General features: G+C 43.0%; 2 protein-coding genes across 2 annotated transcripts in view; one reads left to right on the forward strand and one right to left on the reverse strand.

The window, feature by feature from the left end:
- LOC146977876 (zinc finger MYM-type protein 4-like) overlaps positions 1 to 19,266 on the forward strand; it is a 53,634-nt gene extending 34,368 nt beyond the window's left edge. The window contains exons 13-27 of the mRNA XM_085790622.1: positions 113 to 285; positions 1,164 to 1,308; positions 2,567 to 2,653; positions 2,797 to 2,834; positions 3,363 to 3,537; positions 3,635 to 3,747; positions 9,058 to 9,283; positions 9,968 to 10,201; positions 11,749 to 11,864; positions 11,958 to 12,126; positions 14,129 to 14,280; positions 15,159 to 15,273; positions 16,355 to 16,603; positions 17,544 to 17,673; positions 17,910 to 19,266. Coding sequence (XP_085646748.1) covers positions 113 to 285; positions 1,164 to 1,308; positions 2,567 to 2,653; positions 2,797 to 2,834; positions 3,363 to 3,537; positions 3,635 to 3,747; positions 9,058 to 9,283; positions 9,968 to 10,201; positions 11,749 to 11,864; positions 11,958 to 12,126; positions 14,129 to 14,280; positions 15,159 to 15,273; positions 16,355 to 16,603; positions 17,544 to 17,673; positions 17,910 to 18,165 — 2,378 coding nt within the window. The 3' untranslated portion in view covers positions 18,166 to 19,266. The remainder of the gene's footprint in view (positions 1 to 112; positions 286 to 1,163; positions 1,309 to 2,566; positions 2,654 to 2,796; positions 2,835 to 3,362; positions 3,538 to 3,634; positions 3,748 to 9,057; positions 9,284 to 9,967; positions 10,202 to 11,748; positions 11,865 to 11,957; positions 12,127 to 14,128; positions 14,281 to 15,158; positions 15,274 to 16,354; positions 16,604 to 17,543; positions 17,674 to 17,909) is intronic.
- Positions 5,780 to 11,249, reverse strand: LOC146977877 (E3 ubiquitin-protein ligase TRIM39-like). The gene is made up of 2 exons (XM_085790623.1): positions 11,226 to 11,249; positions 5,780 to 7,243 (listed from the first exon to the last, which is right to left on the reverse strand). The coding sequence occupies exons 1-2, from the start codon at positions 11,247 to 11,249 to the stop codon at positions 5,843 to 5,845; spliced, it is 1,425 nt and encodes a 474-aa protein (XP_085646749.1). The 3' UTR covers positions 5,780 to 5,842.
- Positions 19,267 to 20,852: the final 1,586 nt, after the last annotated feature.

The raw sequence follows: 20,852 nt of genomic DNA on the forward strand, positions 1-20,852 counted from the left end.
ACACATATTACCCCAGACTTCCACACAGTAACACAAATATGGCAAAACCAGAGAATAATATAAAATAAAATAATCTTCTGTCCTTTATATGTCCTTCTCTCTGTGTGAACAGGCTGTAAACTGCTCTACAGACACGAGCTGACCATGAACTGGGGGAAACACTGTCAGTCGTGTGTTTACTGTCACTCCATGTCCAAGAAGCTGGTGACGGCTCAGTACGGAGGATCCACGGAGGAGTTCTGCTCCGAGGAGTGTCGGTCCAAATACACCATGCTGTTCTGCCACGTACGTTAAGCAACCAGCAGTGTTTTCAAAAGGGTTACTTCACCCAAAATCCATAATTCACCAATCGTCTACTGACCAAGGAAGGGTTTGGAGAACTTTCAGAGTCATCAAAATGCTTTTGTAGGTCCGGCTGGCAATGGATTTTCATATAATGGCGGCGGATAGAGTTCACTTTTGAATGGTCCAAAACACACACTATGAAACATCCAGATACCTCCATACTGCTCCTCTCTACTGACCCAAGTGTCCTGAAGCCGCCACAAGGAAAAGTTGTTCATTGTTGTTTGGTTGCATGCGTGAGATTTGCTGCGAGATGTTCGTTCGTCGTTGTAAACCGTTGGATGTATGATGTAAACACATCGCAGCAAATCTCGCGCAGCCACTGGGAGCTGCTGCTACAACAAGGCTAAAAACAGAGATCACATTAATTTTTTCAGAACAGCTTTTCATGTCTTGGCTTCAGGACACTTGGGTCAGTAGAGAGGAGCAGTATGGAGGTATCTGGATGTTTCATAGTGTGTGTTTTGGACAAAAGTGAACTCTAAACGCCGCCATTATATGAAATTCCACCCCCCCTGGAACTCCTAAAGAGTTTTGATGACTCTGAAAGTTCTCCAGACCCTTCGTTGGCATGACGGTGAGAAGGAAATGAGTGAATTATCGATTTTGGGTGAAGTAACCCTTTAATAAAACTAAACTATATAAAAGAAACGCCCCAAAAACAGTGATGATGATCAGAATCAGAATCAGAATCAGAAAACCTTTATTGTCCCCTGCACATGGCAGTGGAAATTTTTCTTAGACGTGTGCATACGTGCGCAAAAGAAACATAAAAAACACATGATGATGATGATGATGATGATTGTGTTTCCTCTCAGGTGGCCAAGTGTGAGACGTGTGGGCAGAAAGGGAAGCTGAAGGAGAGTCTCCCTCTGCTCGGGGCGGTGAAACACTTCTGTGACCTCGGCTGTCTGCTTCAGTTCTGCAGCAACAAAGTGGCGACGCAGGGAGAAGTCTTCAAAGGTACCGACAGCTGCTGTGTTTGGTTATAAAAGAGTCTCATATTAATGTGGATGAATCTACGTTACCACTTGTTAATGGCTCCATTTTCGATAAATATATCGTTTTGTCTTTATTGTTATTTTGCAGTGTTTCCCATATTCGTGGCGCCCCGCCATGAGTAAATTACGTCCGCCACGAATAGATTTTTCGAGCCAGGCTATATCGTTCCGTTCATCTCTTTTCCCGTTATTGTCGTCGACACACAGAGCATCGTGCATGCATGACAGCAGTGGGCTGTAAAAGCAAAACTCATACGGTCCGATTGCATTGTGGGAAATTTAGTGTGAAAACACTTCGCTTTCCAAAACTCCTCGTTGTCCCTTTAAAGCAGAAGTAAGTGATATATTTGTGTTAATCTAAGTCTTAAATTGTTGTATCTTCCGACAGCAATCACTTCTATAGAGTGTTTGGTCTGAAACACGGGTCTGTCAGTCACTCTGCTCTGCTCTGAGCCCAGGAGAAAACTTTCCTTGTATCCTACAACCTTTATCCAATGAGGAGAGAGAACGGCATAAAGGGGCAGTCCTCTCTGTGTGTGCAGCCAAGGGATGCGCCTGAATGTGGTGACGTAGGGACGAGGGCGGGGACTGCTAACTCCATCTGCTGACAGGAAGTTAGACAAAACCACCAGATCGCTTACTGCTGCTTTAATACTTCATATACAATATAATATATTGTATCTGCACAAAACAGAAATGTGTCACTATTAGAATTTAGCTCCATCCTAAAGCTATAGTGCGTAACTTCTATCGGCCTCTAGAGGATTTCTGCGTTATTACAACGATACGGCCGGCACCGTCACTCTCTTTCTCCGCCAACAGACCTTCTGTCGAACGGGAAGGCTTTTTCTTTTTAGCAGGATCCACTTCTGAACCTCTTGGTCGCTGCTTCGGGTTCTAGCAGCGCTCTCCTCCCCCCTCCCTTCTCCTTGTCGGGTAAAACCCAGTACAACGCGTTATTTCCTGTGCGCCAGCGTGGGAATGTCGCCAAACACACCAAATATAAAAATAACAAATACTGAAAAATACGGCGAGGTGTTAGAGGAGCCGAACAGCTGTTGTATCATCTCCTCTTGTAGCGGCTCGGGTGAAACGGATACTTACAGACACGTAGAAGTTACACACTATAGCTTTAATAATGTGATGTTCTGATGATCACTGAGCCTGGTCGACCTTCAGCTGAACCTGTTGTTTCCTGTTGTTGTGTTCTCGTTCATCAGCAGATACACCTGTCATCGCCAACGTCATATCACTGGCAGGACCTCCGACGGCGAAATCCAGCGCTCCCGACAGAACGGCCCAACAAAGTACAACACACACACACACACACACACACACACACACACACACACACACACACACACACACACACACACACACACACTCTGAAGCATTGATGTTCTCTATGTTGCAGTGTGTTAGTGTTTATTATTCGTCTTCGTCTCCTCAGGCTCCGTCTCCAACGTCCAGTCGAAGAACTTTGGACATGTAAGTCTGTTTGTTTGTCTGTTTGTTTGTTTATTTTCACATATCAAAAAGTTAAAAAAAAAGATATAACATATAAAATCCAAGACAATGTGAAGGGGAAATGCCAAAAAAACCCTCCAGGGGCTTGTAGGGTGGCATTCTCCAACTACAGTTCTAAGCTAATGAGCATTCATTAGTGAGGTACAAAAACCGTTCATACATAATAAATACAAACATGGTTTAACATGATTTAACATTGTACAATGCAATACAACAGCTTGATAAAAATATGATAAAAAATATAAAGTAATCCCAGTTTAGACAGGCAGACCATGTGGAAAGTATTGACTGGTTAGCAGGAGTGACTTTAGTGCTCTCCTAAATTGTTGTAAAGATAAGTTAAAAAAATGTACAGGTAATAAATTCCATATTCTAGGCCCACGATAAAGTAACAGAACTGTGATTGTTCTGACGTATGTTTGTTGTGTTCACGGGTCAACGATAACTCCTTGGAGTCGATGTTGATCCTCGTCCGTCTCGTTGTTTCAGATCAGTATTCAGACCGATCCTGTGAAATCTCATCATCCTCATCATCATCCTCCTCCTCCTCCTCCGGCTGCGGCCCCGAAGATCCTGAAGAACAAAGCTCTGATGTGTCGACCGCTGGTGCAGAACAAAGGCGTTTCCTGTAAAACGCAGACGACGGACGCCGAGTCGCAGACGGGTGAGGCCGCCGAGCGTTTGGACGTTAACTGTCTGTCTGAGTCTGTGATTCCAGTCATGACAGCGACGTGGTTTCTCTTCCTTTCTCGTTTCTGTAGATGGCGCCTTCCCTAAGGTCCTGGTCCTGCCCGTCCCGGTGCCGGTGTTCATCCCCGTCCCCATGAACATGTACAGCCAGTTTACGCCCCGACCCGTGGGGCTGCCGCTGCCGGTACGACACACACCTCACACACCTCACAGAGCCGTCAGGGCTGTCGGAACGAAACGAACTTCGCTGTTCGAACAGAATTCACATTATTTAAAGACCCCCTCCCATGAAAATCGTGTTTTTTGTGCTTTTCACATGTTCCTGTGGCATTTTTCTTGTGTTAGAGCACTTATCAGCAGAAAAGGAAGTGCAGAATTGCATTTCTGAGTTTTCCTGCCTTCAAACTGCTGTGAACCAATGGCAGACTCAAACTGGCAGTTTCAGGGAGACTGGAGTTGAGGGTGCCACAGCTCCAGGGGAGGGCACTAGTGCTACAAGCTCCCGCCCCGCTCTGCATCTGGCTCAGAGGTGAAAGGCTTGGCAGCTCGGTGTAGCTGTCAAGGTATAACAGGTATAGCTCACCTGGTAGAGCAGCTTGCACTGTGAGCAAGGACCATGTTCCAGTCTGGGATCGAATCCCAGTGGGGAGTTTTACGCTAAACGCACTGAATCTGTAATTGTACAATGTCCAGCTCTCAGCGAGTGGGGGGTGGGGTGCGAGGAGGTGGCTGGGCGGGTGCAGAGCAGCACAGTCTCCGCCCCCCCTCCAGAGGTGCATTGCTAATGAGCTGGTTTTAAAATGACCAAAAAGGGTCGCGGGAGGAAAAAACATTCTGCAGAGCTGCAGCTTCAAATTTTCAAGCAGAGTGATTTTAATTGCCTCTTTGTTCGGCTGTGGCGGTGGCCTATGTGTTCCCACACTACACGCAGCCCCCCCCCCCCCCCATCAATCACCACTTGCGTGCCGATCGTGGATCAACAGATTTGGTTGGAACGCCCTTTAGTGGATACTCTTTCTAGTTTCAATCTAACACTACAAAAAAGTAAAAATGCATAAAATTTGATATTCCCCATAAACATTGCCTGGCCTCAGACAGTTGTAATCATAAAAAAAAAGCCTGTAGAGGGTTAATTAATTAATTGTATGGTTTGAAATGAACAGCCATGGTGGGAGAGAAGTTAAATAACATAACCACAAAACAAAACAAAACAAAAAACATAAAAAAGTTATGACTTCACCATCATGAGGACTCAATGACATATTCCCCATAAACATTGCCTGACCTCGGACAGTTGTAATCATAAAAAGAAATAAAAAAGGGTTAATTAATTTTATTGTTTGAAATTAATAGCCATGGTGCGAGAGAAGTTAAATAACATTAAAAAAAAATCTTAAAATATAAAACCATTAAAAGGTTATGTTTTCAACCATCATGAGGACTCAATGAGTCCTTAACAGGGCGAAAGATTTTTTTTAACTTAAATCTAACACTGCAAAAAAAAACAAAAAAAAAACTGATATTCCCCATAAACATTGTCTGACCCCAGACAGTTGTAATCATAAAAACAAAATCCATCTTTGTATAAAAAAAGAGATCTTAAAATATAAAACCATTAAAAGGTTATGACTTCACCATCACAAAGACTCAATGAATGAGTCCTTAACAGGGCGCAAGGGAGTATTTTAATTACAGATAATTTCAACACAGATTAATTACACATCATTTCACAGATAAATACATAACTTCCCCAAACCATTTTGCTATAGCATGGTTGTAGCCAAAATGCTGCTCAATAACGCAACAGGTGAGAACTCATCGAGTCCTCGTGGGGTGTAAGGGTTAAAGGTTTTTCTACCTGTACACCTGAAAATATGGATGTTAGTAAATTCCTAGTTATGGAGATGTTTTGAGTTGGTCTGTTAACAATAATTCATGCTTATGTGTTACACTATAGCATACTACATTCTGTGCCCCGTCTTATAATGTTACAGAAAACGCTGCGTTATGTTTTGCTCCTGCGTTCCTTCACTAGGGAACTTGTTCTTCTTGTCACCAAACGCTGTCCTCACCTGTGCTGATGGTTAAATACCACCGCTATTACATCACTGGATGTTGCTTGTATACTTTACATTTATAACACAATACACTGACTTTCTGATATTTTGAGCAAAAAAGACAAAAATGCGATTAACTCAGAAAAATTATGAGATTTATCGTGATTTTAAAATTTTAATTGTTTGACAGCACCATTATGAATATGATCGTCCTCTTTATCTCTAACTGCTCTGCTCCACTGTCACTGACACCTTCACTGGCAACAGCTTCACTGTTTCACCAGTGAGAATGAATGGAAACATCTTCTGAGTGAAAGTGTGTGTGAAGGTGTGTAAGTGTGTGTTAGTGTCAGGATCAGAGAACGACAGTTTTCCTCTGTTGAAGTCCAGATTCACTCTGATCCTCTGGAACTTCTTCTGCTCTGAGAGATAAATCCATGGAGTTGATGGTGAACCTGCTCCGTATTTACCTTCATTGAACGTTAACATCCATGTTCCAGACCATATCTTCTTTCCCTTCCTCTGCACAGACTCTGTTGACACACCCAGCATCCACACTGTACTGTCTCCAACCTCGATATCCCAGCTGTGAGTCCCTGAGTTAAAACCCTCAGAGCCCAGGACAGCGCGGTAAGAATCAATCCTCTCTGGATTGTCAGGAAGCTGCTGTTTGACTCCTCGTCTCACACTGGTCAGATCTTCAGACAGGATGAGTTCTGGATTAGCAGTGTTTGGGTCCAGAACCACAGGACTGTAGGAGACCATGTCCTTCATCTTGTTCCAGATGTTGAAGGTCAGGTTGCCCAGGTGTTTGGCCTGGTCTATCAGAGCTCCTGAGTCCAGCTGTGGATCCTCCAGCAGGGGGCGCTGCTGGACTCTTTCCACTGCAGCCTTGTAGTTGAGCAGGAATGAGACGTCTTCAGCTCTCAGCTCGTCCTCTGTGGCTCTGACTGTGTGTGAAAGAGCTGCTATCTCTCTGCTCAGAGCCTCCATCTTCTCCTTCATCCTCTGACTCTTCTGCTCCTCTTCCTCCCTCAGTGCAGCCATCCTGGCCTCCTCTTCCTCTTCTAGAAACTGGTGAAGCTTCTTAAACTGCTCCTTAATCTGCCTCTCTGTGTGTCGGGCCTGGACCTTAATGTGTTCTGCTGTTTGACCAAACTTCACTTGAACTTCTTCAAAACCCTTTAACTTCTTCTTTAAGGTCTCCAGAGTTTCCTCAAGTTCCTTCTTCAGTTTCGAAGCAGCTTCATTGATGGGTCTGATTCTGTGGTTGGTGTGTGTTTCTGAATCTCTGCAGACGAGACACACTGGCTGCTGATGGTCCAGACAGAAGAGTCTGAGTTTCTCAGAGTGCAGACTGCAGAGAGCCTCTGAAGATCTCTGCTCTTTCTGCTCTTTCTGCTCTCTCTCCTCTCTCTGCTGTAAGAAGCTCTCACACAGGTTCTTCAACACCAGGTTACAGGGAGGTTCTTCTCTTGAAGATCTTCTCTTACAAACTGGACACAGTCGATCTTGTTTCTCCTTCCACCAGCTCTTCAGACAGTCTTTACAGAAGCTGTGGCTGCAGGACAGAAGAACAGGATCTCTGAAGACCTCCGTACAGACCGAACAGTAGAAATCCTCCTCTAGTCTGGAAGCCATTTAGTCTGTGAGTGAAGCTGAAAACACAGCAGACAGGAAGTAGAGTCAGTCATGTTAGTTAGTTAGTTAGTTTGTCTTTATTGTCTCCCTTGGGAGAAATTTGTCGTGGACAGACCAGAGACTCCAAGCGCCATGAACACATAAACAAAACAGCTCCCCTCCCTCCTCTACTGACTTGACTGAAGTTTACTGTGACTCTGAGTCCAGGTTTTAGTCAAACTCACCCTCAGTGTGTGGAGTGTCAGCAGGTTGAAGCAGCAGTGTTGTAGCTGGACTCACTCACAGGAAGTTGTTGGTTTGGTCTGAAGCTGAATCCGATCGTCTCTTCTTCAGTCTGCCGCTCTGGGACTGAAGAGGAAGTGCAGCAGTTTCCTGGTTTCTGAGTCTTGTGAGGGGGCGGAGCTTTGTCACACTGGAATTTCTGCAGGATGATGCAACAGCTCTTTTTAGTTTCTGTTTGTGGATCATTTAACGTCTAAAGAGTCTGAATTCATTAGTGGAGAACTTCAAACACAGGCCTGCAGTGAAGAAATGAGTTCAAGACACCATGATGACAGAAACACAGCATTTATCAAACGTTTGCAGGCGGCCACAACGTCTGTTCTATCACTAATGAGTTTTTTTCCTTGATCCGGCCTCAAGTTCCTTTAAAGGAACTAAATTTATACTAAATACGATTACAAACTTTCATTCCAGCTCAGTTTGGAGGAACTTGTACTGAAACTACTCCACAACATTTATTGTCGTGTAGCTGCAGGAGACGAAGCTGAATATGAATCCAAGTCAAGACAACAAGTGAACATTCAGCTGTTGTGATGAACTGAAACGTTGATACATTTTAGATAATTCTCTCTGAGTCCAGGTTTTAGTCAAACTCACCTTCAGTGTGTGGAGTGTCAGCAGGTTGAAGCAGCAGTTTTTAGTTTGATCTTAAGCTGAATCTGATCGTCTCTTCTTCAGTCTGCCGCTCTGGGACTGTCAAAGTCCAATAAAGTTGTTCCTGGGACTTTGTCCTCTGTGTTAATAACTAAACTGGTTTATTACAGGTGAAGCCAGGTGAGGGGGCGGGGCTTTGAAAAATGACTGAATGTTGAACAACTCAGTCCAGATGAATTGTAGAAATATTGTAGGAAACATTTCAGGAAAAAAAAGTTGTAATATTTATCAAATTTCTAAAAAGGCTAAAAGATTTCTAGATGAAAGATGTATGATTTCTGGAAAACAAAAAGGGTAAAAGATTTCTAAAAACAAGTGGTAAAATTTCTCAATTTTCTTTTTAAAAATTCTTGAAGAAACTGGTAAAATTTCAAAAAAAAAAATTAAAAATTTAATTTAGCATAGGGCCCCATGGAGGATTGGGCCGGCCCGGGGTCTCTAATATTTTCCAGAGCTGTATATCTACATACCGATGAAAATGATCCTGATTTACATCTTAATAAGAACCAGGTGAAGTTTAGAGGCTCAGACGAAACTGTTTGATTTTAACATTTCTACTGCTTTTCGCCCATAGAAAGTTTTATGTTTCAGCTTTAGTCGTTGCAGTCAACATTGCCTCAGCGGTTTCTTCAGTTAATTCAACATTGTTTCAACAATTTCTTCAGCTCATTCAGCATTTCTTCAGCAATGGCGTTCAGCTGCTTTCAGCATTCACACGCATTTCCATTCTTGGAAATGCCTTTTCTAGTTTTATTATCCTGGCAAACTTTGTTGGCACAAACAATCGTTTCTTATCGACCAAAGTGAAAGATAATAATCTCAGTATAAATGTTATTTCCCCGACCTGTTTCCCCGACCAGCTGCCGGTGCCCATGTTCCTCCCCGTGACGATGGACAGCGCCGAGCGCATCGTGGAGACGATCCAGGAGATCAAGGAGAAGATCCCGTCTGACCCGTTCGAGGCCGAGCTCATCCTCATGGCCGAGATGGTGGCGGAGCAGGAGGCCAAGAACGACAAGACGGAGCGGCCGAAGGAGAGCGTGACGGAGAAACAGACGGAGAGACAGGAAGCAGCCGCCGCAGAAGGTGAGAGAAACGACGAAGAGGAGGAGGAGGAAGGTTTGGAGGAAACTGGATGAATCGTTAATGTCTAATTGTGATTTACTATATAAAATTTTAACAAGAAAAAAAGAGTGAAACCGACCTGAAGTTGAATAAACTCCTGGTGAAGGACGATCACAGCAAAAGGAAAACATTTCCAGTTTTTCTCATATATCTTTCATAATTTTTTGTAAACATCTGTGGAGAATCAATTCTTTAAAGGGGTAGTTCGACATTTTGGCAAATTGGCCCATTGCCATAATCCCTATAGTCATAGCAGTAGGTTCGTTACCTTCAATTGTCGGTGCAAGCTGTTTTTAGAACGGCGGAGCAGAGCCGTGAGCTGCTCAGAGCTACGCTACGGAGGCTCATTATGGGATTTCTTGGTTTCTCTCATCAGACTCATCAAATACACAATCCAACAACTCCACAACGCTCTGGTGGACAAGTTGTGAGCTGCACATTCACCACGCTATGAGATAATAACACAACGTTACCACACAGAGTTGTTTTAGAGGGAAATACATGTAAAACCTCTGATGCACGTTGCCTTCAGGGACAGTTTTTCATCAACAGTCTCTGTATTTCCCTAATTGTGTAGAGACGTGGGATTGATGCAGTTGTCGACTCACTTTGTGTGTTTTAAATATGAAATGTGCATCGTTACAGATCACGTCAGTAACTATAGCGACGACTTGGACACGGACGACTTGGCCAGTTTCCTCAACAACTGGGAGGAGGCCTCGTCGGACGCCTCGGGCCTCAGGACGCCCAGTCGCTCCAACACCCAGGAGAAGCTCAACGCCATCACGGACGTTGCCATGGTTACGCCCAGCGAGCCTCAGGCCGAGGCCCCGCCCCCTGGTCCGCCGCCCATGGACGTCGAGGCCGACTTCACTGTCGGTGAGTCCCGAAAGACGTGGATTTGTTGTGGTTGTTTAATTTTTTAAAATCTCCACCTAAATGACTCCGGTCTGGTTCTTAGTTTTTTAAAGGTTGGGTCTGGAGTTTTATGCCCAAAAATAAACATTAGACTTGTACAAATGAAATCCGTCTTAATCATCACCTCTGGGCTTCTAGTCCTGTGTGGTGGGGGCCGTGTCTGCAGCCCCCCCTCCCCCTGCCTGTATTTTGGTCTTTTGCTCTGTTTTGTTCAGGTTTTGTTGTGCACGGGGACGTTTCTGGGTGGAGCCAGAGAGTCGCGAGAGAGAGAGCATAGATATCTATGGAGAGAGAGTCTGTGTTTTCTCTCCAGCCAATGACGGAGCTCTGGTGAAGCTACGAGGCTCAGGGCTGCTAGCTGCACTAGCTGTCTGATGCTAACGAGTGCTAGCAGCTAGCACGTCTCTCTCTCTCAGCAGCAGTTGTCAGGACCACAGAGTAAAATAAATACAGTCTGAGTGAAGCGCTGGAGCCGCGGACCGATTCCCCACCGTCCCGACAACTAAAGCCTCGACTGGTAACAAGTATGAGGACCGTTGTAGTGAGCTAGCTCGATGCTAACTTCGGCTAGTGGTAGCAATTAGCATCCGCCGCTAACACCGTCTTCCCAGCTCACCACAACGACATAACAACATAACACGGAGGCTCCCGGTGTTGGTGACGGTCGGCTATCGGCCCACGGCTCCAGAGCTTCACTCAGACTGTGTTTCCTTTCCTTTGTTGTCATGACAACCGCTGCTGTCTGGGGGCAGGAGGCTACACAGCTTAGCCCCAGAGGAGGAGGCAAAGATATTCAATAAATGGAAAGATACTCCATGAGCGGCTGCTCCAATGATATGAAATGGTATACACTTCCTGTCTCTCTAAGTGGGCGTGGCCAACCGTCACCACCTCGTCTGTGATCGTGTGTGTGTGGATTTATACAATTTTTAGGTAGATGAAAGTGAGATATTTATATTTTCTTATGATAACATTAAATATTTACACTACTAACAGTAATATTTAGCATGCCAAAAATAATTTAAATCATTTTCACGGGAGTTCGCGGGCGTTTGTTTGACGTTGCCTAGGAGATCTGTGCCAAATCTCGCGAGAGTGTGTCGTAGAGACAGAGACAGGTCTGGAACAAAGTGGATTTTCTCCGGATCTCTCCGTCTGAAAATTACCATTTTGGTGTCAAACTGTTCAGAAGAGATGTGGCTTGTGAAAAATGAGTCCAAAATTTGCTTCAGTGACCGTGGGGAGAAAGACCCGATCATAATCGGTGTTCACATTAAATTGTCCCATAGGAATCAATACACTCCAAGCTGCCTCTGGTCTCTCTAAAGGGGCGTGGCCGTGCAGAAGCCCACGTGACATGCACACAGGAAGCTGACTCGTCATGAAAGGTCTTGGTTTATAAACCGTCTTTGGAGGAGGTGCCCAGTTTCAATGTTTTGTTTACAAACTGCAAGGAACAAAACTCCAGACTCTACCTTTAAAGTTTCATGTCTTATATAATTTGTCAGAAACTCTGGAGAAGATGGCCAAGCTCAGAGAAAAGTCCCAGCAACCTCCGAGCCCTCCGCCCGCCGCCGCCGCCTCACGCCGACGACAAGCTCACAGGAAAGCCCGAGAGAAGAGGGTAACGAGACCGGATGTGGTTGTTATTCATCGTCTAGAGTCATGATCATGACTCTGTTCTTCAGCTCCTCTCTCTCTTTTTGTTACGTTGAAGGGTCGTAAGTCGCGGGCGTCGAAGGCGGCTGAACAGGCGTCTCAGAAAGGCTCGGCCCTCAAGGCGCCGGTCGAAGGCCCCAAGCTGAAGAGCGAGTACGGAGTGGACGCCTGGAAGAGATGGATCCAGTGGAGGAAAACTCAGCCCAACCTGGAAAAACCACGCTTCTGTGAGTCTGGGGGAAAAACAAAACATCTTCCTCAGTTTATTTTAACCCTCCTGTTTCCTTCTGTTCCCTTCCTCCTTCCTTCTTTCCACAATCCTTTTTCCCTTCCTTCTCGTCGTCCTTACTTCTTCTTCCTTCTTTTGATCCAATTGACCTGATCTGTTCCCTCCCCCCATCTTTCTTTCCTTCCCTTTTCCTTCTTTCCCTTCTTCCTTTCTTCTTTTTACATACCTTGAATGAATCTGTTCCCTCCATCCATCCATCTTTCTTTCCTTCCTTTTTCCCTTCCTTCTTTCCACAATCCTTTTTCCCTTCCTTCCCTTCTTCCTTCCTTCCTTCCTTCCTTCCTTCTTTCCTCCCTCCCTTCTTCCTTCCTTCTTCTTCCATACCTTGAATGAATCTGTTCCCTCCATCCATCCATCCATCTTTCTTTCCTTCCCTTTTCCCTTCCTTCTTTCCACAATCCTTTTTCCCTTCCTTCCCTTCTTCCTTCCTTCCTTCCTTCCTTCCTTCTTTCCTCCCTCCCTTCTTCCTTCCTTCTTCTTCCATACCTTGAATGAATCTGTTCCCTCCATCCATCCATCCATCTTTCTTTCCTTCCCTTTTCCCTTCCTTCTTTCCACAATCCTTTTTCCCTCCCTTCCTTCCTTCCTTCCTTCCTTCCTTCCTTCCTTCCTTACTTTTTCCTTCCTTTTTGACCCAACTGACCTACTAATCTGTTCCCTCCCTCCTTCTATCTTTCCTTCCTTTTTTTCCTCCCATCTTTCCCTTTCTCCTTCCTTTCTTCTTTCCCTTCATCCTTCCTGCCTTCCTTCCTACCTATCATCTTCCTTCTTTCCCTTCGTCCTTCCTTCCTTCTTTGATTCAGGAGGACAACAGGTTAAACTTCACATGGTATTTAAAGGGATAGTTCAACATTTTGGCAAATTCGCCCATTGCCATAATCCCTACAGTCATAATAGGACAGTGTTAATTACCGTTATTTGTTTTCCCTAAATACACAATCCAACAACTCCACAACGCTCTGGTGGACAAGTTGTGACCTGCACATTATATTCACCACGCTATGAGATAATCATGAAACATCATGTAACATTACGACACATGAAGCAAATGCTGGGAACTACTTTTGCGTTTTTGAAATCCCTCCGCCCAGCAGCCGTGTCTGGAATGTAGTTCCAGCTGCATTTGCCTCTAAAAACAACTTTGTCTCGTGATGTTACATGATTATTTCATAGCGTGGTGAATGTGCAGGTCACAACTTCTCAACGAGAGGAGGAAATACAGTTGATATGATTAAAATGTGTTAAGAAGATGCATAATTCAATAATATGTAAGTATACAGGATTTAATGATTGATTAATTTCATTTATAAGTTTATATAGTGGTTAAAAATGTTAAAAGCATATTGGTATTCATGCTTTTTATGTGATTCGGTATATGTTGGTAAAAGGTGTACTTCCCCTTTAAGAAGCATAGGTGTGTGGGATTTTCCTGTTGATCTGAGAGCAGGCAGTCAGAGCTTGATAGCTGGAGAAGCAAACGGTTTTCTTACCTGCTTTTTAGTAATTAGTTGCTACAAGTGTGTTAGCCAGCCACTTTGTTTTGTAATCCTGTGGAATAAAAAAAAAAAAAAAGTTTTTATATTTTTTCTTCACAACAAAAACGTTTCCAGAGTGGATTTTGTCGACCTGCACAGCTGGGCTAGCTACAGACACTGCCTGTGGAAAGCAACTTCTTGCTAGCAATAGACTGCAAGATCTCAAGCTAACATTATTTAAACCTCTACAGTTTGAGTTGTTGGATTGTGTATTTAGGGAAAACCGAAAGTTTTGTGTGCTGCGTCTCTGCGTCTCTCTCTTGCACCGACAAATAAAGGTAGTTAACGTGCTCCTACAGGCGATGATGGCAATGGGCGAATTTACCAAAATGTTGAACTATCCCCTTTAAAAGTTAGATTTCTGTCTCATCCAAAACAAACTGTCATGTTGTTGTTGTGTCTCAGCTCGTCCCATGGAGCTGAAGGAAGACGTCCTTCGATGCACCACGGCCGAGCTGAGCTACGGCCTCTGCTGCTTCATCACCGAGCTGAAGCGGCCCAACGGAGAACCGTACTCGCCCGACAGCCTGTTCTACCTCTGCCTCGGCATCCAGCAGGTAAGACCAGCAGCTCAAACACAACAACAACAACTAGACACTTAGGCCCTATTCGCACGGGATTAGTATTACCTGGGGACCTCAGGTGATTAGTAATAATTACGGAGGACGTCTGTGATCTTAATCCCGTGCGAATGCGCCATGTCAGTAATTTGTAAAGTAAAAATTCCCCCGCAAATGACCGACTATATTTCACCAAAGACCGACGTCCCGTAGTAAAACTAGTCCCGTGCGAATCTGCATCTCAGTAATTGAAGGGCATTTTTTGTTCTTCCCCGGTTGAAACCATAGCTACTGTACAGGTTGAAACATGGAGGCTGCGGTGGAAATTATGAGCGGCATTTTCGAAGGTGCTTTAGGTGCAAACACGGGCTGGTATCGGTGCTGGAGACACATTTAAATAAACAGCTGATCCATAAAAAGAGCGAAATTTCGGAAGATATTGACATGCGGCTTTTTAATACAAATGCCATGACGGCCCGTTACTGTGACAACAACTGCACTGTTGCGAAGTCACGTTGCTGCTTTGACATTTTATTTACATTTGCTTCGCACATGGATGTAACAGCAGCGGATGTTATGACGTGCAGCTTTGACGTCATATCGGAGCCTAAATGTCAGTAAATTCGAGTAAAATACAGACTGCAAGAAGCACAGACGTGGTGGGGGAGGTTTACAAATCTACCAGATGTCCCCAGGTAATACTGATCCCGTGCGAATAGGGCATAAGAATCAAATATTTTCCAAAGTTCGTTTTTAAACCAGATATCTTTGAAAAGAGTTCCAGATCTTTGAGAAGAGGATTGTTTTGGACTCAAAAGACAACATCTTCTAATTGCTCTGGTCCTGATTGTGTCTTCTCTGTCCTCTGTGTGCAGTACCTGTTTGAGAACGGTCGGGTGGAGAACATATTCATGGATCGATTCTACAACAAGTTCTCCACCGAGTTCACCACGATGCTCAAAGGTTTCAAACCCTCCATCATGGCCAGTGGTGAGTTCACTGACTCTCTGTTATTCTCAGTTTATCTCTCCATCCGTCTCCAGTAGGGATGCACATTTTGAATTTTTTTTCTGACCGATAACCGACGCTTGTTAACCGATTATTAACCATTAACCGATAAGATTAAGACGCTGGCGGTGCACGTGTGTATTTAACGGCAAAACATTTTTTTTAATCGCTCCAATTTTTATTTTTTTTTGCCGTTAAATACACATGTGTGCTGGGACAGCTGATCAGTGTGCTCTGTTTTTATACAAAGTGCAGCCAAACACCAGGCTGAAGGAGCAGCAGAGCTCCTCTGACAGCTCCTCTGTGGAGCTGCAGGAGAGCTGCAGGTGAACAGGCTGGAGAGCAGCGACGGCCTCGTCCTCTTTTTTTTTTTTTCTTTTTTCTCAGCGCCGTTGTTACAGGTGATTCACATCTATGTCCGTGTAGCTACATTTATTGTCTGACCTTCCTTCATGGGGGCTGCTGCACATACTGTCAGTCTTCCTGTGTAACTTTTTGCTGCGAAATATGGCTGAAGGCAGTGAACTCTGCACGTGTCAACACTAGGGATGGGTATCGTTTGCATTTTCATCGATTCCGATTCCTATTTCGATTCCGATTCTTTTCGATTACCGATTCCGATTAATTAGAAAGTAGTAGAAATTAGTTTATTAGAAATAGTCGACCAAGCAAAAATCACTGACTGACCAAAATTGAATTGGTCGATTGGTCGCAGGAAAACAACAACATTTGGACCAGTGTCTTGTCAAAATTAAGTCAAAATCAATATGACTGAACAGTATATGAAAGGCTATAGGGCTTTTAATTTGAAGGGCCAGATACAGGAAGTCGTGACACTCACTCGCTGTCAGTTTTTTGTTGTTGTTGTTGTTGTGGTTACACGGCACGGCAGGTCTCTCTCTTTTTCTTTTTTTTTCAAAAGCGACATAAGGAGCTAATAAAATAAATAAATAACCGATAGTATTAATCGGTCAAAGTTCTTGTTATCGGTAAACGGTTAATCATGTGCCTCCCTAGTCTCCAGATGTGTTGACCGGTTGTCTCTGTCCCTCTCCCCCTCCAGGCTACGTCCACTCCCGGGTGGAGGAGGACTTCCTGTGGGACTGTAAGCAGCTGGGGGCGTACTCCCCCATCGTCCTCCTCAACACGCTGCTGTTCTTCTGCTGTAAATACTTCGGCTTCACCACGGTGGAGCAGCACCGCCAGCTGTCCTTCGCCCACGTCATGCGCTGCACCAAGTCCAACCCCAACAACACCAAGACCACCTTCCTGCGCTTCTACCCGCCCATCTCCATCGCCGAGCCTGAGACAGGTAGAGTTACACACTGCACCAGTTCAGTACACACACACACACACACACACACAGCTGGAGTTTATTAAAACACAACAGTCACAGCTTTTATTAGTTATTTGAATCTTTGAATCTCTGATGTCTCTCTATTATTATGTAATGAGTCTGAATCTGATTAAAACCTGGATTTTCTGTTTCATTTATATGATTTTAGAGTCCAGATGAAACTAACTATAGTTTTTACTGCCAAGTAGTTATTTTGTTGTGGTCTATGAAGCGTCAGAAAAGGTCCAAAAATATTATTTACTGTTTAAAATTGTCAAAAAGGGTAACACTTTATAAAAAGTACACACTAGTAAGCATTAGTTAAGCATGAATAAATACTGAATTCTTCATTTATAATGCATGAATACTCATTAGTATGTAGTTTATAATACAGTTGGTGCTGATCAATGAGTAAAACATGTTTAACTGTATTATAAACTACATACTAACGATTATTCATGCGTTATAAATGAAGAATTCAGTATTTATTCATGCTTAACTAATGCTTAATAGTGTGTTGCCTTCAAAAAGCTGCAAATCCTCTCAAAGAGAATTTGGAAACATTAAATATTTGTGCAAAATGAATTGACATGATTCATTTTTTTGATGTTTGTTGCACTGTATTTACACACTGCTCCATAAACTTCTACAGTAAATATGTCTAATTATTTAGCACTATATCCGTTACTTAGTATGTTATGGTCTGGGATCAACAGGAAGTGTATTAAAGATGAGGTTAGATAAACCTGAACTGATCCCACACCGGGGAAATTCACATGTTGCTGCTGCAGAGGAAACAAAGCAGAAGAAAAAAAAATCAATAACAATGAAGTAGAAAAAAATAACAAATGAATGATCATGTACATCTATGTATTTACACGATGAACATGAGTGAGTTTGTGATGTGGCTCCTCAGACCCCGACGCTCCAGCTGCTAAGAAGCGTAAAGAGGAGGAGAGTAAGGAAGACATCCTGGAGATGATGGAGAACACAGAGAACCCTCTCCGCTGTCCGGTCCGACTCTACGAGTTCTACCTCTCCAAGTGGTGAGTGTCGCCAAAAAAGTAACGAATTTGGAAATTACAAATGTGTAGGAACCCTGATTATACATTTTAACCATCCTGTGCCATGGATGAATAATAAAATGTGCAAGATAAAAATAATTTAAGATACATAAAACAAGGAGAAAACCATTTCCTATAATAAACTAACTAAACTGAACTGAAATGAAAGCTGTGTTGTCTGTATTTAAACCAAACATGATTCTGTCTCGTCCTCTCAGCTCTGAGTCGGTGAAGCAGCGCACCAACCTGTTCTACCTTCACCCCGAGCGCTGCTGCGTCCCCAACAGCCCGCTGTGGTTCTCCTCCACCACGCTGGACGACGGCACCATGGAGGCCATGCTCACCCGCATCCTCACCGTCAGAGAGCTGCACCTCCGGACCAGGAAAGAGGGGGCCGGGGCCCCCAAGAAGGCCGCCGCCGCGCCCGACCCACCGTTTACGCCCGACGAGGAGGACGAGGAGGATTCAGAGTGAACGTAGAGACGTAGAGCGGCGGGACAGAAACGACCCTTTTATATCGGTGTAATGACTCGTTCTGTAAATGGTCGTCGATTACCTGAACTCTTCACTTTGACACGGTCCCAGTTAACATGAATGGACGACATTCACCTCCCACTACAACGAGCTGTTCTGCAGATAAAGAACAAATGTCCTACACATCAATTTGGATTTTTTCATCGGTTTTTGTGCAGCCGGGATGTAAACCTGAGATACAGACTGCACTAAACATTCAGACTGTTGACAGCTGAACTTCTGCTACTTGGTTGTTTCTCATGGATTAAAGCTTCTTCTGCTCCCTGTGTGTCATGGTTCCTGTGCTACTTGGACTTCTCTTTTCTTTCTTTTATTTTTCTTTCTTTTCTTTTTACAAACCCTTGGGAGATTCACGGTGAAGAGCTTCAATGAAACAAGTTTCGGTTTTTGTTGGTTTGAGTTGCAGATAACAAACTGATGTAGATGAAAATCACCATCTGTTCTGTTCTGTTCATCAATAGGAAGATCTGTTTTCAAAATACAAAACACTGAACCTGCTAATTCATGTATGTTTTCAGGTCATTTTACTTTGCGAAGTCAGTCACCTGATGAGCTGAGTCGACCACCAGAGTGACCCGGGATTCTGTTTTTCTGTCTTTTATGTTAAATGAAAAGAATCTAATGGTTTTCTATATTTTCTTTTACCTCATTTCTAAAAGCGGACACATGTCGACCATCGCCACTGTCCAACTGATGGGATTAAAAATATGTTTGGAATTCATTTCAATACATTTAAGAACATCTCGTCTATGAATGTAACGCACATCTGAAAGGCTGAAGACTCGTGCCATCACAGATTAAATAAAAAAATGCACAATTTCTTTACTTGTCACTAAAATGAACAGAAGAGTGGATTTAGAGTTCGTTTCAGGCATGCTGTTTCCACCATCTGGTATCATACCAAAATAAAGAAATACTGTCCCTTCATGTATATCTTGGTTATATTAACCCCCCAGTCAGAAGAGTATGCCTACCAAGGTTCTCTGAGTATTTTCTATTCTATGTTCTTTTTAAATAAATAAATAAAAAAACATTACAAAATGTTGTTGCCCAGTGATTCCAGTGGTTGAATGTCTGTCTTTATTAAGTGTCTACAAACAGTAGAGTACAGCAGAGTTAGTATTCAGTGTTATTAAGTAAAAGTTCAAATATGAAATCTGTATTTAAAATGTTTAAATGTAGGTCTACAGCAGCAGACAGAAAACACAAAATCATTTTTTTTTTAAAAGGAATGATAAATAATTTAGCTTCAAATGCCATGTGATCATTGGCCTTTCAGCTGAAAATTTAAAGGGACAACGAGGAGTTTCTATTTGGTTATAAAAAGTCTGATATTAATGTGGATGAATCTACGTTACCACTTGTTAATGGTCCATTTTAGATAAATCTATGGTTTTGTCTCTATGGTTATTTTGTTATTATTAGTGGTGGTGGAAATGCTGGTCGAGCCGACCAGCGTTTCTTTACTTTCGGTTTCGTGGCGAGTCATGAGAATAACGCCGCCGAATGAATCTCCGTTTATGGTGGGAACTACGACGGTATGTGATCGTCTTCCAACCTCTGACTTTAATTCTTGATGAATGAAAACATGAGTCTGTCTTGCGCCGGTCAAAGAATTTCACGGTGCGGAGGCTCATAAATGTAGTGTGGAAACACTTCGCTTTAACAAAACTCCTTGTTGTCCCTTTAAAAAAAAAAAAAGGTAATTATCAGAGCATTTATTGTAATATATTTTTATGCATAAAATTGAAGTGACTAGTAGTAGCCTAATTAAATTTTTTTAAATATATAATTTTTTCTCTTTATCTGCTGCTATGAGACAAGATGGCGGCATAGACTAACTGTGCTTCGACTCTTTCACCACTAGTTGTTTTTTTTTTTTGTTTTTTTTGAAGTATCTTCAAAACACAAACATTAAAGGCACATTGGTAATAGATAAATGCACAGTGCTGAATCAGCTATCTTGATCAATCAAGAACAAAAAGAAAAAGAAAAGAGAACGTGAGGGTCTCAGTCCACAACAGTAAATAAGTCCAGCAAAGAAAATAACTTTAGGGCATTTTTGCTTTTCATGTAATGCAAAGATTTTTTATACATTCTGAGTTGGTTTATCCATCTATTGAAGTGGGGTTTCACTTTGAGGTATTTACATCTGTTGATGAAATGTTTCCCAAGGGAAATTAAAATGTTCACCAAAAAGTCCAAGTTCTTCTCCTTTAACTGTAGTCCAACCTTGATCCACATCCAATCTAATGGGGGCAAAATAATGTGTTTAGATAACAACCAGTTTTGAAATTAAGTCCAAAATTGTACAACATACTCACATTAAAAAAAAAAAAGTTCTACTGTTTCGATATCATTATTATTATTATTAATCTTTATTGCAGACACAACAAGCGGTCCATATCAACAACAACAGACATACTCACAAAAACCACACACATATTATCCAAATTAAATCTAATATGTAGGAAGTGGTTTGATGGATAAATGTCATTCAGTATTTTAAATGTGATCTCTTTTGTTTTCTGAGGGACAGGATAAGACAAATATCGCTTTCTAATCCTTCTTGCTTCCACAACATTGTAATCTTTCAAAATATATTTTCTGTTTTATTTGACAAGGGG

The sequence above is a fragment of the Trachurus japonicus genome, chromosome 11 (assembly GCF_045865225.1).
Source record: "Trachurus japonicus isolate A0001 chromosome 11, Traja_1.0".
Taxonomy (NCBI): Eukaryota; Metazoa; Chordata; class Actinopteri; order Carangiformes; family Carangidae; genus Trachurus; species Trachurus japonicus.